The following is an 18219-nucleotide window of genomic DNA, read 5'->3' as shown; positions in this document are numbered from 1 at the left end:
TTGAAGGCTAACCTATGCTGATAGGCTGGTCTGGTTAAAGGTAGCGAGTGGTTTCCTACGCCGGTCGCAGGAATAAGACGTTTTCTTTGTCGCACAGTGGCGTGGGCTTGTTTAAGCCGGTAGTTCAGGTGCTGAGGGAAGCTGTAGTGGGAGTGTTCGAGGATTCGCTTTGGTAAACCTGATTCCCTATTCCTTGTTCGCTGTGGCCCGGCGTCGTTTTTCACAGCTTCTCCTTTTCGCTCCTCTCTTCTTAACTGTCCCCCTCTCCCTAGCCACCTTTTATCTTTAGTCTTCCAAAGAACCATTGACCCTGGAGCGGCCCGTTTGCGACCTCGGGTAGGAGGGATGTGGCTGCGCCGAGTGTGGCCCTGGACCCAACAGGAAGAGCTTGAGGGAATGTGGGGTCTCGGGGTCTCGCATTGGGGCGGATTGAACACTACTGAACGCGACTCGTGGAGGGCCGCGGGGTCCCGAGGTTTCGCGGTAGTGTGCCGCTTTACGTGAAGGCGTGGCGCCTGCCATGAAATACAGTGACTGAGAAAACTGCAGGTATACGTGTGGAATCCAAGTTCTTCTGGAACTGAGCAGTAGTATACTGGAATAATTTAGCTGGACGCCCTGCATTCATTCTTCTTTTATTCTTTACCCAGTCAGCATAATCTTTCACAGTCGCGAATTTGATCTAGTCATATCTTGCTTAAAACCATTCTAAGAAAAAGATAGTGAAGAGTCTGCCTTCTTTTGTGGAAGAAGTGAATCATGGGGAAGCTGGCAGGGTAGGCTTGTGGGAAGAACACGTGCATAGCATTGAAAGTTTTATGTAAGCACTTGACTAGATGCTAGAAATTAATTGGTGAGCAAGATGAAGTCCCTGGACTTAGACATGGAGAAAGTGCTAGAAGGGGAACAGCTATGAAACATATGAAAGGAGGTCATTCTGTGCTACTGTAGAGAATCTGGGAAGCCTCTGAGAAAATGTGACTCGAGAAGGATGTGACTTGAAGGACAGTTAGGAGAAAATGGTTTGGGCTTAGCTGTGGACACAAAGTGAACAATAGGTGCAAGTAGAGAAAGCACGTGTGGCTCTTGCAGTCCTGAGTATGCCAGTGTGCTGGATATGAGGTTTACAAGGGTAGACGTGGAGCAGAGTGTTTTTTCAACTTTGTTTCTCCAGTTCCATGCTTGGGGCGTAATAGTCCTTAAATGTGTGCATAATTAGGATATATGTGGGTCTGGACTGGGTAGGGAGGTAGTTGAAGCTGGGAAATGACTGATGAACTATAAAATAAGAAAAGGAAAGGAGGGCATTGAGAGCACACACTCAACTGTCTCCAGAGACCAAGCTTCTTCCCTGTCTAGACGTGTCAACTGCTGTTCAGCTTCAGCTTGTTCCTATGTGAGGACATGGTCAGACATGGTCCTCCCCCCCCCCACACACACACACACACATTTCCAGTTTTCCAGAGGAGCTGGAAGTTGAAATTTATGTGAAGTCATGATTTTTAAAATGTTGAATAATTTTTTTGGACAACTAATTTAGAAAATGTTCATAACATTCTTTGGGTGAAACAATGTATATGGCTAATCTTTGCATTTCATACATAACTTAAATGCAGGGATTGAGTAAGGAGATTGAGCATTGAGTGGGGAAGGGGAAGTGGTGGAGGAGAGAAGATGGTGATCAGGAAGGAGGATTTCAAAATACAGAGATTTGAACAAGATGGCTCAGTTTGTTCTTGTTCCTGAGCTCTAATATTTTTTGTCAGGCTACTTGCTGGGCCATCATTAGAGTATTAGCATATGGTATTTTCTCAAAGGCATGCTACTAAAAGTGAATGCCTCATTTTTTTTTCCAAACACTGGTTCAGGTGTTACCACTTGTCATTGTACTACTTTTCCTAGTTACAGTGACTCAAAGCAAAGAGTTGTTTAAGATTTTTCCTATTCTGTTTCCTAAGTACTGTTGGGTCCTTTTGCTTTTGGTCTTTTGGTTCTGTGATTAAATTACATTCATCTTGTCCTTGGAATTTTTTGCTTTCTTAACCTGAGTTTCAGTTTTATTTCTACAGCTCCTTATACTTCCATAGTGCCTCCACCTTTATTTCAGATCATTCTTCATATTGCTCCAAGACTCAATTTTATAAATAAGGGATTTTATTATGAATGCCATACTTAAATCGAACTCCTCCTGCTAGTCCTGAAAGCAGAACACTTTATGTTAATTACTTTATTTAATTTATACATCATCTGTATGAAAAAGGCATTGTTAATCACTTTTTATATATGCAGAACTTAAGGCTGAGTATTTACTGAGGTCTGTTGGATTGCAGAGTCCTCACGACACTCAATTACTGTCATCTCTAGGACTTACTAAGAGTGTTTGAAGCAAAGAAAACAGGCTAAATAAGTGCCACAGGTACCTCTCCATTGTGAAATGTGTGTTGGTAGGGTAAGTAGTTAGGGACTTTTGGTGTGTATTGCTTTTAAAATTAGTTTAGTGCCTAACCTGGCCCTCCTAGGCCAGTTGAAACAAAACTTCTGGGAGTGGGGTTCAGGATTGGTAGTCTTAAGATGCTCCCCAGATGATTCTACTTTACAGCCTGGGTTGAGAATCATTGATCTTGTGTATGGGGTAGGAGAAAGGAGAAAACAGTAGTAGAAAGCAATATTGGAAAATGAGTTATGTTGACATTTGTCTGCCATTCTTTGGTCTTTGGATGTTTCTGAAGCCATAATGTAGTCTGTCTATTGTAGAACATACAAAACAACAAAAGAACAGAACTAAGTTTAAGTACAGTGTATATACCAAATTGGAAGGGAAAACACACTGTGTCTAGGAATATGCCATGGTTCTATGGCATTCTTAAGCCCTGGGGAGTGACCTGAAGGCCCTAGGACCACAGGTTTGGATTGAGATGTTACTTTCTTATTTTACCTTGTATATAGTTAGGCTTGAGATTCATCTAAAGTATATCTTTTATTGCAATTGTAAGAATCTTTTCCTTTGTTAAGGTAGAGCCTTATGTTTTTTTCCCAAAATGTGTGTGTAGATTGGTTATTTAGGAATTTTTTAACAATACAGGATTGTGCTATAAAAATATTTATTATAAAAGGAATGTTAAGTCTGAAAGTATTGATGATAATTTCAAATAAAAGGTTCAGTTGAAACTAGTTTTAATAGCAGAATATTATTCTTTGATGAGATAATTCAATGGCATATCTCTGTCAGAAATTTCTCTACTCCATAAGGAAATTTCACCATATCTAAAATGTTGTAGATAATCTGGCTACTTTTAATTTGGAATGTATCAAATTGATATGGAAACTCTCCTTGCTAATAAGTCCCTACTACCACTACTTACATTCTCATTTATTAATCACAACATCCCCTTACTTCTTGGAGAATAAATTGTTGCTTGAAGTTGTTTAATGGATTTTGTTATGCTCACACAGCTACCAAACACAGAATGTCTAGAGCGCAGGTTTTTTGACAGTATAAGTGTAAGAATGACATGCCAGCTTGGACTTTGAGAGGACAGCTTTCTGGCCCATGCCATGGACATTAGATCTATTTAGTTTCTTCTTAGACTTATAATGGATTCAGCATGTAGGGTATGTTGGTCTGTTTTCCCTCCCTGTTTTATTCTTTTTTAAAGACTAGGGTTATTTACTTAACTGTCAGATTTAACTTTTCAGGGTTGGTAAAGCTTTCTGGATCTAAGGGTTAATTTATTCCAAATTTATAGTAGTTAGATTTTTGTCAAATGTTCTAACGGGCAATTGCTTGTACTTTATTGATTTGTTGTGATTTTATTGTGAAAGCATGACTGAGTCAAACATCCTATAGTATTAGTAGAAAATTAAACTCAAGAAATAAAGACACTTTAAGTATGTGTTAACAGCTGGGTTTATCAGAGGGTTTCCAAAGATCTATATCATTAAGAATTGTTAGTACCTCATTGAGCATTTTTGTGTTTCTTGTTCTGAAATAACGTGGATTTGATGTAATATATCATTGTTATGAATAACAAGTCATTCTTTTTGAATCAAGCGCACTGTTGGCCATGAAAGTAAACATGTAGGAAATATGTGAAGCTTTTTAGCTATGATCTTGTGTACTCTATCAAGTAAAATCCTCCTCTTCCCTGTTAGATGCCTAGGTATTAGAAGCCTTTTAAGATAATGTTTGAGTACCTTTAGGCACTCCAAGAATAGTAGTAGGTACTGGCTAGCGGGTTGATTTTTCTACATTTAAAATGATTACCTTGTCTTCTTCCCTACTAATCCTGTTTTGTTTTGTTTCTGAATTTAGTATATTTAAAGTTGAAGGTTGCTGCTAAACTAAAGATGGCAGACCCAGATGTCCTGACTGAGGTTCCAGCAGCATTGAAGAGGTTAGCCAAGTACGTGATTCGGGGGTTTTATGGCATTGAGCACGCTTTGGCCTTGGACATTTTGATCCGGAACCCCTGTGTGAAAGAGGAAGACATGCTGGAGTTGCTCAAGTTTGATCGGAAGCAACTTCGATCAGTTTTGAACAATTTAAAGGGAGACAAATTCATCAAATGCAGAATGAGGGTAGAGACTGCTGCAGATGGGAAAACCACTCGCCATAACTACTACTTTATCAATTATCGAACTCTTGTTAATGTGGTAAAATATAAGTTGGACCACATGAGAAGGAGGATTGAAACGGATGAGAGAGATTCCACCAACCGGGCTTCCTTCAAATGTCCTGTCTGTAGTAATACTTTCACAGACTTAGAAGCTAATCAACTCTTTGATCCCATGACAGGTGAGACTTATTCCAGATTATGAATCAATTAAAATATGTGCCCATTTTCTTTTAATTCCTCTAAATTTTAAACCAATCATACCTTATCAGAAAAGTGAATGGATTAGTGTGACTCAGCATGCAAGTAGTTTTGCTATCCTGGTTGGCTGTCTGTAGTACTTTGAGAATCTTTTACAAAACCTTTCTCCTTCACAAGGGAGTACACTCATTCATGGGGTTTCCTGCCAGTGACCCTTCTGCTTCTGCCCCCATCCCTACCCCTGACTTATAGTTGTGGCCTAAAGGATTAATTTTTTTATACTACTTTGAGGCTGTTCTGACAACTTTACTTTTGATCTCTTCTTTTAAAAAATATTTGAGCACTAACCAGTCACTGTGTATAGTTTTAACAAAATGTCTTAGAACATTTTGTTAGTGGAAATATAAAGTTCTATCAGGAGTACATAACAATGATGTATAATCTGGATTTGAGGAAAGCCTCCATAAAAAGTTAACAGCTGAAGGCCAGATGAAATAAGAGGGGAGTCCTTTCCAAATTAATTAAAGGATAGATATTATTGTCTCAGTCATGTATTACTGAAACAGGGTTGGCAACAACATTAACTCACCTCATTTAATCCAACATTTGGTTTTAAGAATTTTTCTTAACACAATTTACAAAGCATGTATTTTCCAAAAATACAATGTATCTAGCATTATCATGAGAAGTTTTAACTTTATCATGCTGGATTATGGAGAGTTATTTTTAAACTAGAAAAGAGACTAGTTTTAATAATTACTCCATGGATTGATTTTGTCTTATTTTCTAGAGATAAAAATATATATATAAGGAGTCAATGTTGTTAAATTATTCTTTTGTTATGTTGGAATTCAAGAGCATAGATTACTTTTTAGTTTAAATTTTTTTTTACATTTTATAATTTATAACTATAGAGAAGTTTCTAATTTTAAACTTTTCATGTGAAACCTTTTGTTTTGAAAAATTACATATTTGTGTATGTGCTTAATTTTCTAATGTTTGTGTATGTTATGTATGGTTCATTCTAAAGAATTTAAAAAACTGAAATGGGAAATAATCCCACCATCAATTTAGGTTATTAGCAAATAAAACCAAAGAGAGCCTGTAACATTTATTTATTCTTATTGTGAGGTGTTTATTTTGGGTGAAAAATCATTTAAAGAATTTTCCTTGTCTGAACCTACTTATTTATACCCCGAAGGGGCTTAACTAGGAGAGATCTTGATTATAAGAAAAGATTAATTATCCTGGTATAATTGCTTGAGTATACTACAGAGGAAGGTTTTAGACTATATCTGGAGCTCTTTCAAAATAGACTAAACGAGTCTTGTGATTTTTGCCACTTACTCGAACATATTTCTTAAAAGAGCTCTGGGTTTTGGTTTTGTGATTCTCTGCAGATGTTGGTGTTGCAGTGGTCCTGTCTTCATCACTCTTGACTGCAGTGGAAGGTGTTATCCAGTCCCTCAGAGAGGATAATCAGAAGTAATATGCTTCTACTGTATTTATTCATCATTTTGAGTCTTTCTTAATTTTATGAAACTTTCTAAAAGGAGGTGATTCCCCTATTTATATATCAGTTTTTAGGCAATTGATCCATGATGCTTTTTGAATTTTATCCAGGGTTAGTGTCTGAACAAAACTAGCTATAATCAGTTGCCTACAGAAAAGCTAGCCTAATATCCAAATATAGCCAGAGTTATATGAGTCAGTGAGTTGAGATAGAATAAAAAAGAGCTTGGAAATTTTATGAAAGAAAGCTACAACTGAGAGAGGTATGTTGTGTCTAGTCTGAACAATGTATTTAACATGAGAGTTATGGTTAGCATGAAGTTAGAAAGGAGGAGGTGCAGGAAAGCAAGAAAAAGTCACTTAACCTTGATGTTACTCAGAGGAGGGTATCCTGACCATCTTGGATGCTATTATTAAATTAGCAGTTTTTCCCCTATGTGAAGCTTGAGTTATCTTGATTGAAAATTTTATACTCATAAGTGGCCTTTTTCTGAGAATATACTTGACCTTTGTTGAGTTCCCTTTCAGGACAAAAATGCTGCTTAGTTGATATATTAGGCCCCAGTTTACTTATCAGGTTTTTGTTGTTGTTGTTTTTGTTTTTCTTTTACTAATACCTTTCTCTTGAGCTGTACATTCTCCTGAGAAATCTTTTGTCTTTTTCTCTTTGTTTGCTTCCTGTTTATTCAGTTTTCGTTCTTTCTCTCTGTTTTCCTTTGTACCCCTTCTGGGTACTTTGAGTTTATCTATTTTTTTCTGGTACCAATAAGATATTTTGAATACCTTTGTACATATCGTATTTTATTTCTGCTTAAGTTGAAAAAAACTTTTCAACTTAAGCAGAAATAAAATACGATATGTACAAAGGTAAAATACGATGTGTACAAAGGTATTCAAAATATCTTATTGGTACTTAAGAATTCTCAGTAGTAGACATATTGGCCAAAAGAATGTAGTCTTACAACTTCTGTAAAAGCATATATGGTACTGTAGTTTTAATGGGGATTGAATAAAATAAAATTGTTAGGTGGAATAAAAAATAGTTTGGAAGACCTAAATTACTAAATTTATCTAGAGTGAACAAAATACCATTTTAGGTAAACTCTGTGATAGAGAAATTTTGAATTTTTGAAAAAGGAATCATAAATCTTTAATAAAGTCTTAAAAATAGGAATTTAGAGATTATCTGGTTCCACTCCTCAAATGATATGTGTGGCTGCTACATATACCATGTCTGTGTTCTTGGATTTGGATGATCTTATGTAAGTCTAGGGATATATAAATTGCTAGGATGCTTTAGACTGATTAAGGAAGAGTATGATAGCATTTATGGAGATTCAGCTTACTTTGTGGCTTCTAGGAAAAAGACTTGGAGATACTAGGTTTAAGGGTTAGCATAAAGAAGTCTTTAATAACTAAACTATATCTGTAATAAATAACTCTTAAACATTACCACTAAAGGGAATAGATCTCTAGTGATAAGTTCCTAATTACTTGGAATATTCAAGTAAACTTGGTATCTACTTGATATTTGTATGTAAGCATGGGGTTAGATCATGGGTCCCTCTTGCTTTATGACTTCAAGTAAAGCTTTTTGGTTTAGATAAATAAACTATCTGAATCCTTATCATTGAAATTCTTTTTGCATTCCTTTTTTGTAACATTTACAAACTATGAGTCCTACATTTGTGAGACTCTCAAGACTTGTTAATAATGTTTGCCATCTTAGGTCAGACCACTTTTCCTGTCTTCATCTCCAAATATTTGGGACAGGAGATGTCTTATAAGCAATATTTTCAATCCCTAAAATGCTAAAAGCAGAGACAAATACAAAAAGAAATCTAGGATCATTTGCTTAATTGCTGATTCCTCAGTCATCTTTGGAATCTTTCCCAGAATGAGTTAATTAGAAAATTATAGAAAAATTGAAAGCTGTAGATTTGGGTGGTGATGGTAAATGTGGAAGAGGTGAATATTAGAATAAGTTAAATGAATATATGAAAACAAGTTATGGAAAGATAGTAAGGAATATGTGCCTTCCCTCATCTATCTACCCTTCTCTATCTCCCAAACCTTTAGGTCTGCTTCTTAAATTTTGCCACTGATGATCTTGAGAATTTGAGTGCTTTTTTTTTTTTAACTTTTGTGTTTTATCTCTCTTTTTTTAATTTTTATTTATTTATTTATTTGTATTTTGGTGCTGACATAAAAGAAGACTTTTTGCGAAGAGTTGCTTTTGCTTTTTAGTTTTGATACTGGCATACATGTTTAGTTGATGTTGTCTTTCAAATATTCACATCAAAACCAACTTTTTGCTTGTCTACTACATGTTGAGATGAATTTGATTTAAGACTAACTTAGAGAATTTATTGCAAGTGAGTATTCATCCAAGTACCCTCTTTGAATTTATCATTTGTTGCCCTGCCCCCAAGTGTAGTACTTTTTTTTTTTCCTTTATGATACATTTCAAAATCTAGGAATAATGTATGGCTAGACCAGTTTAACAGAACAGTAGCCAATTTCATTGATAAATTCAATTGCAGTAGCGGGGATTGGGAGTTATATTGTGCACATCAATAATACATTTGAAATCTTATTAATTTCACAAATTAAACCTTCTCTGTTCTTGTCCTTTATGCACACATGAATATTATTGTAGTGTTATGTGTTCTTTAGTGAATTATTAAGGGGTAATTTTTCAAAATTTTATTTTAGGTAAAATAATTATATGAATGTACAACTTTGTTTCTGTCTTGTATACTATTAGATAATAACAATTTTTCTCCCTATATTTTTCCTTTGTCCAATTTAACTGAAGAAATTTGCTTTATGAAAATAAAGTTTGGGAATTAGAATAAAAGATGACTTTCTTAGACTTTAATTAGCATTTGACTAAATATTTTAACATATATCCTCTTGAATGTTCTGAGTTATACAACTTGTAACAAAGGGCTTGATAATTCTGGCAGAGTAGCCTGGAAATAACTACATAACTTATGCATATTAAGAAGGAATTGAGTGCTTTGGAACTGTTCAAAATAATATTTATTGGGGTTGGAGATGTAGTTCAGTAGTAGAGTGCTTGCCTAATATGTATGAGGAAAGCACTTTGATCCCCAGGACCACAAAAACAAACAAAAATTGGTTTTCATTTCAAAAATATGTAAGTAACATGTGAATGTAAACTTGTTTACATATGTGAAGTGGTAGGAAATAATGTATACTAAAATTACAAATCTAAGTTTTCCTTTCTGTGGCTCTTCTACTCAACCAGTCCCCATTCTTACCACCTTTCTCAGTCTTAACTGTTAAGTGTTATGGTCCTTCTTCCAGTACTTTTACCTTGCATACCTTTCTCTACCTTCTATTAAGTGCTTTTGAAATCTAACAAGGCAGTGGTTCTTAGTGAAATATTTTGTTACAACAGCTTGTGGTTATTATGCTTGGTCAACTTCTCACAGAATCATAGTTTTTTTAGAACATTTATTACCTGGCATCCTTTTGCATAATCATTGTGTTCAATGGACATGTCATTTCCAGAGGATTTTTTGTTTTTGTTTGTTTTTGATTTTGTTTTTAAAGCAGTGGCTTTAAGACAGTAAAATAACAGTATGTTGGGATTCCAGAGGCCTGTGTTAACTTCAGTGTGTTATATACCATATATAGTTTTTGTCTACTCTAACTTCATACTACTCTAATTTGAAGCATAGTTAACATTTTAAAAGGATGGAGAAGCTTGGGTTGTTTTTATCCCTGCTTTTAGAGAATAATGGTAATCACTGAGTTAATTTGGAAGCCTTGGTTAGGACCTACAACCTCCATATGTAGTAGTTTTCATATAGAAAATATGCTCTGTTTAATTATGGCATCTTCAGAAACATACTGTGACATAATGGAGAATGATATTTTCAGTTTTAGACAGTCTTATTTTACCAAGCTCCCCACTCCACTACCAATATACATAATTACAAAATATTCTATTGTAAGGTGGAAACAGTATCCAAATGTGTTTCCTAAAGTATTAGATAGCATTTTTATAGTGCAGTAAAATTAATCATATATGTTAATATAATGTCTTAAAGTTTATAGTTGTTTTTTTTTTTTTTTTGAGTTGGGGTCTTACTGTGTGGCCCAGGCTGGTCTTGAGCTTCTGGGCTCAAGTGATTCTCCCATCCCAGCTTCCCAAGTGCTGGGACTATAAGCATGTGCCTGGCTCTTCGAGGGTTTTTTGGTAATCTTGTCTGGAAAAGTTTCAAGCTACATGTCTTGCTTGATTTTAAGCTACTCTAAGGGAGTCTCCTTGTTTTCATTAGCCAGTTCTGTTTTCACCCTTGCTGCCCATAGACTATTTGTTGCATTAGCCTTCTAAAGAGCACAACAGGTCATGTCACTCTTTTTTTTAAAACTCTCCAAAGGCTTCTCCCCTCACTCAGAAAATTTGTTAAGAGAATTTATAAGGTCTCTTATCCAGTCCCTTCAACCTTACCACCTCCGAACTTGAGAGACTTTATTTCTACCACTCTCCCATGTTCATAGGAGCCATCTTATTTATGTCTTGCAAACATCAGGCATGTCTTTGCTTCTTGCCTTTTTGCATGCTCTTTTCCCAGATATCTGCATGGCTTTCTGTGTTTTTTACTTTAAAATCTCCACTCATACATTTTTTCCCCCATAATACTTATCAGTACCTAATGTTATTGTTTTGTCTTGACTGATTTCCACTAGAATGTGCACTCCTGGAAAGGAGGTCAGAAGGTTGGCTAGACTTAGGAAAGCAGAATGTCAGAAAACTTGAGACTCCACTACTCATTGTTCTGGGATGAGGTCTCTGCAGCAACAGACATTTGATCCTTCCAGTTTCCTTGGCCAGCCTTGAGGGCTTGGGCTGCAACTTGACTCTCCCCCTTGTGCATTGCAGCACTGCTTCATAACAAAGCAGTTGTCCTCTTAAAATTAGTTAATTAGCTGAGCGATTGGGGTGGTCCACATGTGTTCAAGTCAGCCTCAACAATGGTGAGGTGCTGAGCAACTCAGTGAGACCCTTTCTTTAAATAAAATACAAAGTAGGGCTGAGGACATGGCTCAGTGGTGGAGTGCCCCTGGGTTCAATCCCCAGTTCAAAAAAAAAGAAAAGAAAGAAAGAAAAATTATTTCATTTTATTTGTGGTACTGGGGTTTGAACCCAGGGGTGCTTTACCATAGTAAGAATCAGTGAGCTACATACCCAGTCTTTTTTTATTTTTTGATCCAGGGTTTTTGCTAAATTGCTTAAGTCTCACTAAGTTGCTAAGGTTGGCCTTGGACTTGAAAACCCTTTGCCTCAGCCTCCTGTATTGCTGAAATTACGGGAGCATGTCTCTGTATCCAGCTAATTATTATTTTTATATTTGTAAGAATAAAATGTCTGAATAATATTCCAGTTACCTATAACATCTTTGACAGATCCTTGATTAATGTATTGTGGGCATTAACTTATAGCCTACTCATAGGATTTACAGTTCTAATTAGGACTGTCTCAGAGAGTCATCTCATGAATTTCCTATATATGAATTTCTTTCATACCCTTTTAAAAAAATCCTTCTTTCCTGCCTTCTCCCCACCCCCATAATACTTAACAGCACCCCATGTTATTTTTTTGTCTTGACTGATTCTCACTAAAATGTGAACTCTAGAAAAGCAGCTCAGAAGATTATTTAGGACTTGATGCTTAAGGTCTTCTACCCTCAGTCTCATTTTGTATCTGTTTTCTCAATTATAAATTTTCAAAGCACTTTCTTGCCAAACTAAGGATAAACAGTTTTTTCACTTTGTCTTGTATTGTTTTATAATTAAAGTGACATTTGTTAAAATGAATAATGTACTAGAAGCAGTGAAGTTGAAGGCCTTGGTCAACACTATAGATGCCATTTCTATGGTTTCTCAATTTTGTTGATCTTTACTTGTTGTTTGTTGTTTTTCTCTTTTGTTACCTGTTCCCCTTACTTTTCATATTTGGGGAAAAAGTTGAGATGGACTAGAATTTTCTCCCTGCACTCTACTCCTCCCTCTCCCACCTCACAATTAGTTCTCCACTCTTTCCTTCTGCTTTGGAGTGATAACTTTCTTGGAAGAGTCCTGAACCATAGAACAGGAGCATTTCTATAATACTGAATATATAACTATAACGTATTTTATTTATTTATTTATTTTTTAGAGAGAATTTTAAAAAATATTTAATTATTTATTTATTTATTTTAATTTTTGGTGGATACAACGTCTTTGTTTGTATGTGGTGCTGAGGATCGAACCCGGGCCGCACGCATGCCAGGCGAGCGCGCTACCGCTTGAGCCACATCCCCAGCCCATATAACATAGTTTTAAAATGTATATTTGTAAAATGTTTTTTTTTTTCTCTCTACTTTGAGTGCCTTTAATCTGCAACTGGATATATTTTGATCTTTCTGGAAAAACCTGATAGGTTAAGACTCAGCAAAGTAAATGCAGACATGTGAATTCTTTCTATTCCATATTAAAACAAAACAACAACAACAAAAAGATGAGACCTGTAGTATATACATGGGAAAGGTTTGCTAAGTAGTTGCTGGCAAGAATGAGAGGAGGTTGGGAAAGGGATGTGTAATTCAGGATGGTAAATGAATTTAGTATTTTGAGTTAGACAAATTTGTATATGAATCCAGGTTTAATGGATTTTGTTTTCAAGTTATGATCTGGCAAACTTCCCTTATATGTCAGACTTGTCTTAGATGAATACATGAAAATATTTGTATTTCTTTCTTTTTTTTTTTTTTGTAGTTTGGAGTATAGATATTAAACAAATGTGTTATCCTTGAACTCATTTTTTCCCTCAATCCCATGATTTGCCAGTCTTTGCCTTCAGAAGCTTAGTAGCTTTCATTTTCTCTCAGCTACTGCATCATCAAATATAGCTAACATATACTCCCTTATGTGGCTTAGAGTCACTGTTTCAGGTTTTTGCCTTGATATTATATGTGAGAAAAATGGTACAGAGCACTGAGCTTCAATTCCAATTTCTTCTCTTGTTCTTGAGTAGTAAATTCTGTATGTACATCTTAGCATAGAGTAGTTTAGTTACAAGAAGATTTGGAATAGTTATCATTTTGATTACTTAATAGTAATCCTCCTTCAAGGGTGTGCATCAGAATTCTTTGTGATACTTCAAATTTATTTTCCTGGGCCCTACTCAGACCAATTGAATCGGTATATTTGGAGCAGGGCCTAAGTATTAATTCCACTACGATGAATTAATGTTTGTAAATATGTTCTTCAGTGGCTTTCCTTTTACCAAGGAATAAAGTCAAAATGAAGCATAGCATTCAAGACCCATTTAAGATCACCTAATTTCTTATAAATTTTGTTTTTTGCCATTCTCTCTGGTAACTATATTTTCACCATTGAAATTTCAGTGTAGTATAATTTTTCTTTTTTTTTTTTTAAAGAGAGAGAGAGAGATAGTGAGAGTGAGAGAGAATTTTTTTTTTTAATATTTATTTTTTTAGTTTTCGGCGGGCACAACATCTTTGTTTGTATGTGGTGCTGAGGATCGAACCCGGGCCGCACGCATGCCAGGCGAGCGCGCTACCACTTGAGCCACATCCCCAGCCCGTAGTATAATTTTTCAACCACCTACTTGGTGATCTCTATTAGTACCTATCTTTAAACAATCAACTTAAATCCCATATGGATGTGTTTTTTTTTTTTTTTTTTTTTTTTTTTTTTAATTCAGCAGGTATTTGAGAGCTGTATTCAACCTTATTTTATATAATTTATTTTTGAATCCCACAGGATTATGTTTTGTTTCTGTTGAAGAGAAGAGGCTTAGAAGAGTTAGAGTATAATCTAAGATAGTGTGCCATCTAAACCCTCTCTAACCAAATTCAGTACTAACCTTTGTTACTAAATATAAAAGCTGGTTTTCATTCTTGTTGACTTTCAAAGTTAGGACCATACCATTTCCTTTAAACATATTCTGCCCCTCTGGTGATACTGTTTCTGTTTCTCAAGGATTCCATTTTCTTGGGCTTATACCTTGATAACCTATTCTTACTCTCCTCAATCTCTTTGGATACTCTGATCTACCTTGGCATCAGTTATCATCTCTATGTTCTCATATCTAAATTTCTAGTCTAAACTGCCTTTTTAGAAACTCTAAGCAGTTGTAAAGTGGGAATCTAACGCACCTATTTCAATGGCCAGTGTATAACATGGATTCAGAAATTTAAAGCACCTTGATATCTGTCGCCTGCAAAAAGAAAAGAACTTTCTTTTTCTCTTTATCCTGGTAAGTGGTATTCTTGTGCAGTTGATGATGCTACAATCTTTATGTTGATGACCTTTAGTCAAAATCATGCTATATACACCTAGAGCAGCCAAAGTTATGTTTTTGGATGCTTTTTGCAGCAAGAGTAGTCATGTCCCATGGGGAGCTAGAGTGTCTCAGTAAGATGGCACTGGACAAACTTAGAGAATTTTGGCTTTTGTTGGGTAGTTTGCGGGAGGAGTCTAGAAAGTGGTGGGGTTTGCTCTAGACTAGGTGCTATCAAGAAGTGGGGAAATTCTATAATTTGGTACCTTAATAAATCTTCCCTACTAGGTGCGAGGAATAGGACAAAGCTAAAACTGAAATTGGTAAAGAGGTTCATTGGGCATTCCCCCCACCAGTGGTTTGTACAAAGTCCTTGCCTTGGACTCCACAGTGGTTTGTTTTGCCTCACTTCATCATGGTTACACAGGATCTTATTGGATATTAGTGAGCTGTGAGTCTAGCTGTGAAGGGCTGCTTTTCTCTCTCTTTTTTTCTTTTTAACTTATTTGGGATAGACATGGAAAATTATGTAGCATTTAGATAGTAGGAAGTCTCTCTTCTATTTTTTCTAACTTATTTGGGATAGACATGAAAAATTATGTAGTATTTAGATAGTAGGAAGATAGAGAATGTTTTAGACAAGGGTGTCTGAACAAGGAATTGATAGGCTATTGGCCACTAGGGCAGGTCAATAAAGAAACTTATTCCAGTAGGAATATATCGGTGGAATCTAGTGTTCCATCAAAGCATAAATGCATAGTTTGTTTATTCTGTATCTGGGCTAGAGTGGGTAGGTATGAGGTTATATGTCAGTCACATATGGAGGCTTTTAAAGTGTGCCAGGCACTGTGTAAGTCAGCTTTACATCACTGACAAGAACAACTTAGAAGAGGAGAAGTTTATTTTGGCTGAGTTTCAGAGGTTCAGTCCATGGTCAGCCTACTCCATTGCTGTGAGCCTGAGGGGAGGCAGAACATCATGATGGAAAGCATGGCAGAGGAAAGCTGCTCAGCTCGTGGTGGCCAGGAAACAGAGCAGAGTGCAAAGCAGCCATGGACAAAAATCTCAAGGCATACCTCCAATAACTTACTTCCTCCAGCCATACCCTACCTGCATGTAGTTACTACTCAGTTCAGTGTCCTTTCAAATTATCAATCCATCAAATGGATTAGTCCATTGATTAGATCACAGTTTATGATCTAATCATTTCACGTCTGATCCTCCTTGCATTGTTTATCACATCAGATTTTAGCGGAACACCTCATATCCAAACCATAACAGGCACTAATTACTTATCTGATATGTTTTAATCCCTGAGGTAAGTTGAGTTAGAAAGGATGGATGGTTCTTATGTAGAATAAACTGGAAACCCAAGTGCAGTGCTAGTTGTGTAGACTGTTAGATTACACTTATGTGCTTGAGTTTAACAGTTTGGGTTGATTTAATTCCCACCCTTCCTCTCAGCTAGTATTTTATTTGTATGATCTTGAGCAAATTACTGAGCCCCTTAGAACTACTATATTTTATAGATTTCTTTCTTTCTTTGTTCCAGGGATTGAACCCAGTAGTGCTTAACCACTTAGCCACATCTCCTGCCTTTTTTATAATTTATTTAGAGACAGGGTCTCACTAAATTGTTCAGGGTTTCACTAAATTGCCGAGGCTGGTGTTGAAATTTCAATCCTTCTGCCTCAGCCCTCTGAGTTGCTGCGATTACAGGTGTGCATCACTAACCCAGCTTATTTTATAGATTTAAATGGGCAATAATAATACAAAATTCAGAGGGTTGGTAGTACCTGACACTTCATAAAATCTTAACATAAAATAATTGCTGTTTTTTTCTTCTATTAGCTATGTGACTTTTGGCAAATCCCAAGTTCCTAAGAGGCTCAGTTCTCATATCACTTCCCAGGATTCGTATCCTTCTTGCATTGTTTATCACATGAGATTTTAGCGGGACACCTCATATCCAAACCATAACAGGCACTAATAGAAGGATCAAAAGTAATATGTGGAAGCATTTTTTGAAACAAAGCACTGTTCAAATAAAATAATTTCTTGACAGATGATGGTGGTTGGTTATGAGGTTTGGAGCCAAATTCTTTAAGATCCTGAATTTGGGATGAGAAATTTTAGACTTTATGCTGTGTACATTAGAAATCCAGCAATCAAATACTTTAAAGCAAGAGGATAAGATGATAAAGGTGGTGGCATAGGAAACTTGGAATTAGAAAGGGAGAACTTAGAGGCCATATTTAGGAAGCCCTTTTACGAGTAAATGGTGGCCTAGATTTGAATAATGACAGTAGATGTGAAAAATCTAGGACATTCCTAAGGAATTACTGAAGTTTAGTTCTAAGTTGGATATGAGGAATATAGAAATAAGAGGTTTCTTGAATTTTAATTTTGGAAATTTTAATTTATACCTAAGTTTGTTTAGGTATAAATGGTTAATAAGTTTGAAGGAATAGCCATGTGGTGATATACAAGATGATCAGAAGCTTTTAGTTTTAGGTATTTTATTGGCTTTCTGTATGATGTAGACTCATATGATGTGAAAAGGAAGTTGTTGAGAAAGGGTACAAGTAGAGTGATAAGCTGTAAAGAATTTAGTTTTAAGTTAAAATGTATGTAAATATCTTAGAAATGTGATTAAAAACCATTGTGGTTGAAATTACTATGAAAAGTGATAGACGCATAGGGAGATGAGTAGATATGTAATAAATGTAGCAAAATGTTAATTATAGAATGTAGAAGGTGGGTATATGGGTGTTCACTGTAAAATTCATTCAGCTGTTCTGCATATTTGAAAGTCTTACTAAAATGTTGGGGGAGGAGTGGAGACAAACTGTTTGCTAAAGGCTCTTCTGAAGCAGTTTACCTCTCTGACCTGAAAGTTTTGTTTTCTCTGTAGGAACTTTCCGCTGTACTTTTTGCCATACAGAGGTAGAAGAGGATGAATCAGCAATGCCCAAAAAAGATGCTCGCACACTTTTGGCAAGGTTTAATGAACAAATTGAGCCCATTTATGAATTGCTTCGGGAGACAGAGGATGTGAACTTGGCATATGAAATACTTGAGCCAGAACCCACAGAAATCCCAGCCCTGAAACAAAGGTGAGTGGAGGCCCTGTGCCCTTACCAAGGACCCTTAAACTTGCACTTATTTAACTTTGGAGAGCAAGAGTGGGTAAGTAATTTATCAGGAAACTAATGGCTACAATTTTACATAAGCTTTCCTTATGATGTAGACCCAAGTATGTAAAATGTAAAAGGGCAGTTGTTGGGAAAGGGTACAAGTAAGCTCTTGTACACTTGTGCTTATAATGAAATTTGTTTGTATTGAATGCAGAACAGTGTGGACCTTAGGCAAAAATCTTTAAATATTTCAGGTTTGACCTCAGCTACTCACTCTGCTCAGGCCTGCAGTAACTCAGCCAGTTGTTAGCTAATCCTAAATTAGTTGTGCCTCTTGGGGATATTTGAATTTTCCTAGACTGATTTTGAAGACTGAAATTCTTCCATATAGCATTTTCTTTTTTTTTTTTTTTTTTTTTTTTTTTTTTTTTTT

The 18219-nt window shown here is 35.9% G+C and overlaps 1 protein-coding gene across 2 annotated transcripts in view; it reads left to right on the top strand.

Annotated features, from left to right (window-relative positions):
* Positions 1-25: 25 nt before the first annotated feature.
* Positions 26-18219, top strand: part of Gtf2e1 (general transcription factor IIE subunit 1) — a 27388-nt gene continuing 9194 nt past the window's right edge. Inside the window, exons 1-3 of one of the 2 annotated variants that reach the window (XM_015486890.2) lie at positions 26-172; positions 4313-4795; positions 17564-17765. In XM_015486890.2, the coding sequence (XP_015342376.1) occupies positions 4348-4795; positions 17564-17765 (650 nt within the window). In that variant the 5' untranslated portion in view covers positions 26-172; positions 4313-4347. Of the gene's footprint in view, positions 173-209; positions 550-4312; positions 4796-17563; positions 17766-18219 lie in introns of those variants that run through there. The other variant, XM_048794171.1, reaches the window with a different exon arrangement.

Source organism: Marmota marmota, unplaced genomic scaffold, assembly GCF_001458135.2.
Source record: "Marmota marmota marmota unplaced genomic scaffold, marMar, whole genome shotgun sequence".
Classification (NCBI taxonomy): Eukaryota; Metazoa; Chordata; class Mammalia; order Rodentia; family Sciuridae; genus Marmota; species Marmota marmota.
Note: the sequence above shows the minus strand (reverse complement) of the source record. Positions and strands in the feature narration are given on the sequence as shown.